General features: G+C 45.7%; 1 protein-coding gene across 2 annotated transcripts; it reads right to left on the minus strand.

Moving 5' to 3' along the window:
• Positions 1–656: 656 nt before the first annotated feature.
• Positions 657–7,206, minus strand: Tmem138 (transmembrane protein 138). 2 transcript variants are annotated; one of them, XM_027944149.2, is made up of 5 exons: positions 6,781–7,206; positions 4,831–5,098; positions 3,351–3,522; positions 1,425–1,500; positions 657–1,193 (listed from the first exon to the last, which is right to left on the minus strand). In XM_027944149.2, exons 2-5 carry the CDS (start codon positions 4,956–4,958, stop codon positions 1,081–1,083), a joined length of 489 nt encoding a protein of 162 aa, XP_027799950.1. In that variant the 5' UTR covers positions 4,959–5,098; positions 6,781–7,206; the 3' UTR covers positions 657–1,080. The 2 variants fall into 2 exon arrangements, with proteins under 2 accessions (XP_027799950.1, XP_027799951.1); XM_027944150.2 differs by lacking the exon at positions 6,781–7,206 and adding an exon at positions 6,492–6,769.
• Between the last annotated feature and the right edge of the window lie 89 nt (positions 7,207–7,295).

The raw sequence follows: 7,295 nt of genomic DNA on the forward strand, positions 1-7,295 counted from the left end.
ATACCTTTATTTGCCTCACACTTGCTAGGCAAGTGCTCTACCCTGAGCTACAACTCCAGCCTTCCTTTTTTTTTTTCTTAGTTGTAGTTGAACACAATACCTTTATTTCACTTATTTATTTTTTTGTGGTGCTGAGGATCAAACCCACGGTCTCGCATGTGCAAGCGAGCGCTCTACTGCTGAGCCACAACCCCACCTCCCCTACACTCATTTTTAATGTTTTATTAGGGTCTCGCCAAGTTGCTTAGGACCTTGCTAAATTTATGAGGCTGACTTTGAACTTGCAATTCTCCTGCCTCAGCCTCCTGAGTCACTGGGATTACAGGCATGCACTACCACACCCAGCTTAGCATATGAATTTTTAAAATGTCTTCTGCCAAAAAAGCTAAGGAGCATTTTATTCTTCTGAGGATAATCTCAGCCTCTGATAGGGAGAGTGTCTGAATGAAGCATAGATAGATGTCTGGAATCCATGGGGTGAGGCAGCAGATAATTACATCCTGAACTTCTGCAGAAATACTTTATCTCATAATGAACTCAATAAATGTCCATATTTGTTCTCTGGCTCAATCTGCCCACTGGGTCAAACAGGTGCTGAGGGTAGGACTTGGTATACCTCTTAACCATGGAGTGATCTAGCCAGACAGATTCCACCATTTATGAAAAAAGAATTTATTTTCTATTTACAAAATGTAAAAAAGTATCTTAGGTATAAAAATCTAAATGTCTAAGAGGGGATCAGTCAAGAGCACCCAACTACCACGCTGCATCCTTCAGTCACCAGAGCGTGGTGTCAGGAAGGTGGAGACTAGTAGGTTCAAAGGGTGAGCCACAGCCTCGGCAGAGGGGAGGGGTGCAAGGAGTGGAACATGGCGGGGAAGGAAGGAAAGGGTGGAACTGAGGTAGGGGAGAGGAGGCACTACGCACAGGAGTCTGTTGGGGAACTCGTGGAACTTGTGAGAACACAACTGGCCCAAGCATGTCCTAGGGAAGTCCAGCTATTTCCTGGTGCAGAGGCCGATCCTTCCTGAAGAGCTTCTATCAGGAAGGAAAGGCAGCCATCAGTGTGACAAGAAGCAGTCACCTTCGGACTTGCATGAACTCCTTGCGCAGCCACAGAGAGTCCTGGTAGAAGCGTGGGTCGCCCAGTCTCACGGCCGTCCGTTTGTAGAAGTAGCAGTACAGCACTGCCGCTGGGGACAGAGCAGAGAAGAAGCCTCTGGGGTGATCCTGAGAACTCCTTTAAGGGTGGGAACCCAGCCTCCAAGCTCAGGGCCTGCCTCAGGGCTTCCCACTGTCTCCCTGTAAGGAGTCTTCTGTTCTTGACATGACTGTCCCAACCATCCCAGGCCAGCTGTGAGGGGCTACAAGGCCAGGATCAAGGCTAGCACAAAAAGTAAGCCTGAGGCTGCTGTGGTCCTTACCCAGTCTCTGGAATACAAACAGTGTTTGAAGTCCATCTGTCCAAACAAAGCTGTTGGAATTTTTCCAGCGTAAGTTCTGAAGAAGATATGAATAGAAAGGAAAGGGTTAATAGCTGCATGTGGCTCTAACATCTCCAACTTGTTTAGAGGCAGAGATGCCACTTGGTAGAAATTCATGCTATTCCCCCCTCCTTCCTGCTTTCTGTAAGGCCAAGGAGTGTTTCTTTTTTGTACTGAGGATTGAATCCTTTGTTAGTGGAGCTGCATCCCAAGACCTTTTTATTTTGAGACAGGGTCTTGCCAAATTGCTTAAGGCCTGGCTAAATTGCTGAGGCTGGTCTTGAACTCACAATCCTCCTGTTTCAGCCTCCCAATTGCATGGATTACAGGTATGCACCACCAAATCCTGGCTGAAGGAGTGTTTCTGAAAGGAGCCTCAAGCTCCTCCTTTCTTTTTCTTTTAATATTTTTTTAGATGTTGGTGGACCTTTATTTTATTCATTTATTTATATGCAATGCTGAAAATGGAACCCAGTGCCTCACACGTGCGAGGCAAGTGCTTTCCCACTGAGCCATAACTCTAGCCCCTTAAACTCCCTCCCCTATTTTTTGGTACCAGGGATTGAACTCAGGGGCACTCAACCACTGAGTCACATCCCCAGCCCTATTTTGTATTTTATTTAGAGACAGGGTCTCCCTGAGTTGCTTAGCACCTCACTTTTTGCTGAGGCTGGTTTTGAACTTGCAATCCTCTTGTTTCAGCATCCCGAGCCGATGGGATTACAGGCATGCTCACGGGAGCTCCCTTTTTTTGATGCAAAGAGGATACCTTTAACCCTGAGGGAGGAAGTCTGAACTGAGGTATTTATCCCCTTTCATTCCACTGCCTTTGCCAAGCAGAAATGATATGGACTGTATCAGGAGTTCTGCTGCTGTCTTGCCTTGAAAATGTCAAGCTCAGCTCCTGTCAGATAAAAGCTTTGGAACACTCAGTGTAATCAGATCAACAGCTTTAGCAGACAAAGCCAGGACCTATTTATGTTCCAGCACCTGGAGTACAAAATCCCTTACAGGAGGCAGACGCAGTGTCACATGCTTGTAATCCCAGCAACTCAGGAGGCTGAGGCAGGAGGCACAAGTTCGAAGCCAGCCTCAACAATTTAGCAAGATCCTCAGCAACATAACAAGACCCTGTCTCAAAATAAAAAATAAAAAGGACTGGGGATGTAGCTCAGCAGTAAAGCACTCCTGGGTTCAATTCCCAGTTTAAAAAAAAGTCACCTGCTGATACCATTTTCAGACTTCAACATTGTTCTGTTCCTTCCCTATAAGCTTATTTATCTCCATGAGATCACAAACTCTGTCCCCAGCCAGCTCATCAAAACAAAAAAACTCTAGTAATGAAGGGACTAGAGACACTGAGTATTTTGTTTGATTGACTGATTGTGGCCCAGTGCTTCATGCATGCTAGGCACAGGAAAGCACCCCACCATTGAGCCATGTCCCCAGCCCCAGCCCATCAAAAAAAAAAAAAAACAAAAACAAAAACAAAAAAAACTCATGAAAGATGCACAAGATATCCAGAAATGGAAGAATTTATGCAGTACCCTGTATCAACCCATCTACCCAGGTAGCTAAAACAGATTCAACTTCCTGTTTTAGCTCTGACAGGCCTCTTTGGTGCAAAGGTACACTGAATAGTCCAGGAGAGTCCTTAGACTCTTGGATAAGGCTGTTCTTCAACACAGAGAGCTAGACCCAAGTGCCTTTTGAAACTCTCATGTGCCCAGTGCTCTAGCACATCACTTTCATTTCACCTATCTCCCACCAAGGAGGCGGAGGGAAGCACATGAGTGATGCTGGATTCCTAGAGAAAAGATCTTACTAGCTCTTTAAAGATCTGAGAATTTAGAACTCCACTCTTACCATGACCCAGACATGAAGGGAGATGCTGAGCGCAAAGTACACAGCTGTCAGGATGATGGTCCCTTTGAACTTATGGAATAGGAGGTTGACCAAGCCAGCCTGGAAGACGAAGGTGTTGAAGAACATGAGGAAAATGATGATGATGTTGAAGAGGATTGCAATATCCTGGATGCTGCAGACATATAAAACATAAGACGGCCAAATGTGTGAGGACCCAAGAGCTGGGGACAACTTGAGATCTGTCCTGCCTTGAGATATAGTCACCCAGAACCCTCACCGAAAGCATCAGCTTTAGGACCCAAATGACATGAAGCTGCAATTACCCAGAATTATAGCCCACAGACACGATGTGCTCCTCTGACAGTCCTAATTTAATAAACCAATGAGGCATTTCTGAGAACCTAGTTTTCTCCCACACACACCAAATCTGTGTGTCACATACCTGGTCCTGCCAGATGATTTCATCTGGAAAGACAACAATGGACTTTCCCCATCTTTGGGTGGCCAGTGCCTTCATGCCATCCAAGTCCCAGTTCAAACGTTCCCCCTCTTTAGAAAAACTTTCCTGCAACCCCATTAACTAAAGTAAACCCCCCTCTCACTGCAGCTAGTTTACATCCACGTCTGATGTCACTATATTAAAATCTTATTTTGCTATACTCCGCCATTGTCTCTTCAGGAGAACAGAAACCCTGAGGGGGAACTGGTCAGGTTACCACTGCAACTACAACACTGGCTGCCAGGCCAATGAATGCTCACTGAACAAAGGAAGTTCCTTCCAGGAGTGTGGTTTGCAGCTTATGAACTGCCTCACGAAATCTGTAAATTAGTGTGGAGAATAAATGCCAATACTTTCTATCCTACAGGAGTCATATATTATTAATGTGATTGTTCTTTTTTTAAAAAAAAATATTTAGTTGTAGAAGAACACACAGTATCTATTTATTTTTACGTGGTGATGAGGATTGAACCCAGTGCCTCATACATGCGAGGCAAGCACTGTATAGCTCAAGCACTGAGCTATAGCCTCAGCCTCATGATTGTTCTTTCAACCTGCTATATTGTAATTCTCTTTTAAGGCAAAGACAGTATTCTATCCCCAGATGAACAAAATGACAGGGTTAGTAGACCTTCATTTCCTATCTAAACTGTTCTCCAACTCTTGTTAGACATACATAAAAACAGAAAAAAAAAGGTATATAAAAAGAGGACCTGTGACTACATTTGTATACCATGAGAACTCAGGACATTGTTAAATTTCATTCTCCCTGGTATTTCTCTGATAATAACTATTTCATGTGGCAGGGACTGAATCTAGGGCCTCATGAATGCAAGTATACATGTAAGTACACATGCTACCACTGAGCTACAATCCAAGCCCACCTACTAATAACTTTAAAAATGCTAAGTCATGAACTTAATTAAGCAGGGCCTTCAAACTGCCTAAGTTCAGCTTTCCAGATCTACCCTCCGCACTCACATGAAGAGCACCAACTGGATGACAGGAGCTATTCGGAGTAGCTCTGAGAAGGAATTGACAAAGAGGTCATAGGACAGCAGCAGGAACTGCAGGGACAGCACCAGGCTGTAGTTACTGGTCTGAAGCATCTTTCTTCTGCTTTCTTGGGCCTCCAAGGGCACATTCCACAATTCCCTTAAAAAGAGTTCTTGGTTCTCTCCCCAACACTGAGGAGAAGTGTCTAAGTCTTCCAAATCAAGAGCTGTTGCCCTTGTTCTCAGACAAGGACCTGTTGGGGCAAAAAGAGAGGCAGGGTTAGAAATCCATTAATATAATAAACATTTACTGAGCACCTACTACTGTATGTCAGGCATGATTCCAGATGATTGGGATACATTAGTTAACAAAACCAACAACCAAAAAACCCACTTTGTCATTCCTTCTGGGGACCCTCACAGTCAAACTTTCTCCATGCCAGGATCCTTCTAAATGCAGAACTTCTCTAACCAAAAAACCGAGGGGTACTTCAGAGAAGAGTCTGCCTGATCATGTAGCAATAGTAATGTTAACAGCAGTCATATACATCACTTGCAGTGAGTCAGGGACTGTTGTAAGCACTAACATTCAAATCTCATAATAACCTCATGAAATAGAAAACATGTTTATTCCTTTCCCCATTTTACAGGTGAGAAAACTGAAAGACAAAATAATTTGTCCAAGGTCACAAAGCTAGTAAGTGGCAGAATTGGAGTTCTCATCCAGGTGGCCCAGGGTTGAGTCTGCTTTTTTTTTTTTCCTTCTTCTGTTCTGAGAATCAAACCCAGGGCCTCTCACATGTTAGGCAAGCACTCTACCACTGAGCTACATCCCCAGAGTGTTCTTAACTCCTGCACTAAGCTGCCTCTTACATAGACAGATATGTGTATATGTAGGTCTGTATGTCTGAGAGACTGATATGTAAGGAGGTAGGAAAAATATGTCCACATGAAAGTGGCAAGGGCAGAAACAGCCGGGAGGAAACAGGGCTCTCCAAAAAACTTTATGTTATGGTTGTGGAAGAAACACAGAGGCATCAAGTAAGGGGAGCTGGGCCTTTATTTTCATACATCTCAAGACCCACAAGCTGCTCTGTGATCCTGCAGCTTAGATCAAATCAAATATTCAATGTGCTTTAAAGTGTTAGAGTGACTAAATTAGCATCTGTAAAAATGTTTAAAGTCTACACTCTAAATTTAGCCTAACTAGAATAAGATTTATTCCATGCTTGTACAATCATATCAAAACAAATTCTACTATAAAAAAATTCACAAATTCTTTTTTTATAACCACTTAATTCTAGGACTATCCTACAAATAAGCATTTTCACAGACATAATATCTATTTGCATGGAGATTCTAAAAGGTTAAAGCCCTCAACTAGCTCACTGGGTTTAGTCCCACCTTACTGGATGGATGAATGTGGCTTCTCTGAGCTTGAGTTTCCCCACTTATTAAATTAAATAATATTGATAGCTATCACCCAGGTACCAGCACCAGAATCAACTTGTTAACCAAGATAGTTTCTTTTAATCCTTGCAACAACTCTGCAAAGTAGGAAAGCATTCTCCCCATGCTACACCAGGTCCGAGTTGTCACTCTTCCTGGTCGCAGAGCCAGGATTCCTAACTCGGGTGACGCACACACCACTTCACAGGCCTCTGGCGAGGTCTGTCAGGTAGACACACGTCGCTCTCCCGACTTGGACGCTCATTTCTTCCAGCGTAGGGCGGTGGGGACTCGCGAGGCACAGCCGCGCTCTTCGCCCTTCGTCCACCGCTACCTCCGGCCTTCGCCTTTTCTTGGGGCAGCTTCCCGCGTCCTTCCTAATCACTTAAAAAAGGGCTTGGCGTGGCAAAAAGCCCAAACCAAAAGGAACGGCAATAAAAATCCAGATTTCTGGGCACTCTCCCCACTGCTCATCAGTCACTCTCACCTCAAAGAACCAACGTCGGTTGTCATGGGGACACCATTCCGGCTTCCGGAAGCCGGCTTCAAATTCCGGAAGTCGATGGCGGACGCGGGCTCTTTCAGCAAACTGACCTCGGCTTCCTCTCCCCTCTCTACGGCAACCCAGCCTCCATGTTCGGGCTTTCGATTTCCCGGGCCCGCCTGGTCCTGGCCGTCCCAGCGTCGCCTTTCGCTGACCAGGGCTCCCGCCCACGTCTCCGGAGACCTTGCTTAGGGTCTGATCTTGGCGGCAAGCAGTGTATCAACCTGAACATTTCCGTCTCCTCGAGATGGGGTGGAAGGACAGGGCAGACGCGTTGTGACGCTCCTAGGCCCGACCCGGGAGTGGGGAAGAAACGCCGGTGGAGGAAGCGGGTCGGGGAGCCGGCACCTGGCCGCGCAGGGAGCGGGTGATCCCGCGCCTGGGACTGCATTTCCCAGGCGGCCTCGCGCGCCACCGGAAGTGCTGCGAGGCTATAAGAGCGGGAGGCGGCGCCGGGC

This window comes from Marmota flaviventris, chromosome 9 (genome assembly GCF_047511675.1).
Source record: "Marmota flaviventris isolate mMarFla1 chromosome 9, mMarFla1.hap1, whole genome shotgun sequence".
Classification (NCBI taxonomy): Eukaryota; Metazoa; Chordata; class Mammalia; order Rodentia; family Sciuridae; genus Marmota; species Marmota flaviventris.

Excerpts from the sequence above, each read along its gene's own strand:
- Tmem138 (XM_027944149.2), bottom strand. The coding sequence starts at position 4,958 with ATGCTTCAGACCAGTAACTACAGCCTGGTGCTGTCCCTGCAGTTCCTG. Across the intron at positions 3,523-4,830 it reads ATCCAGTTGGTGCTCTTCAT|CATCCAGGATATTGCAATCC; the intron begins GTGAGTGCGGAG and ends ATATGTCTGCAG. Across the intron at positions 1,194-1,424 it reads GTTTGTATTCCAGAGACTGG|CGGCAGTGCTGTACTGCTAC; the intron begins GTAAGGACCACA and ends CTCTGTCCCCAG.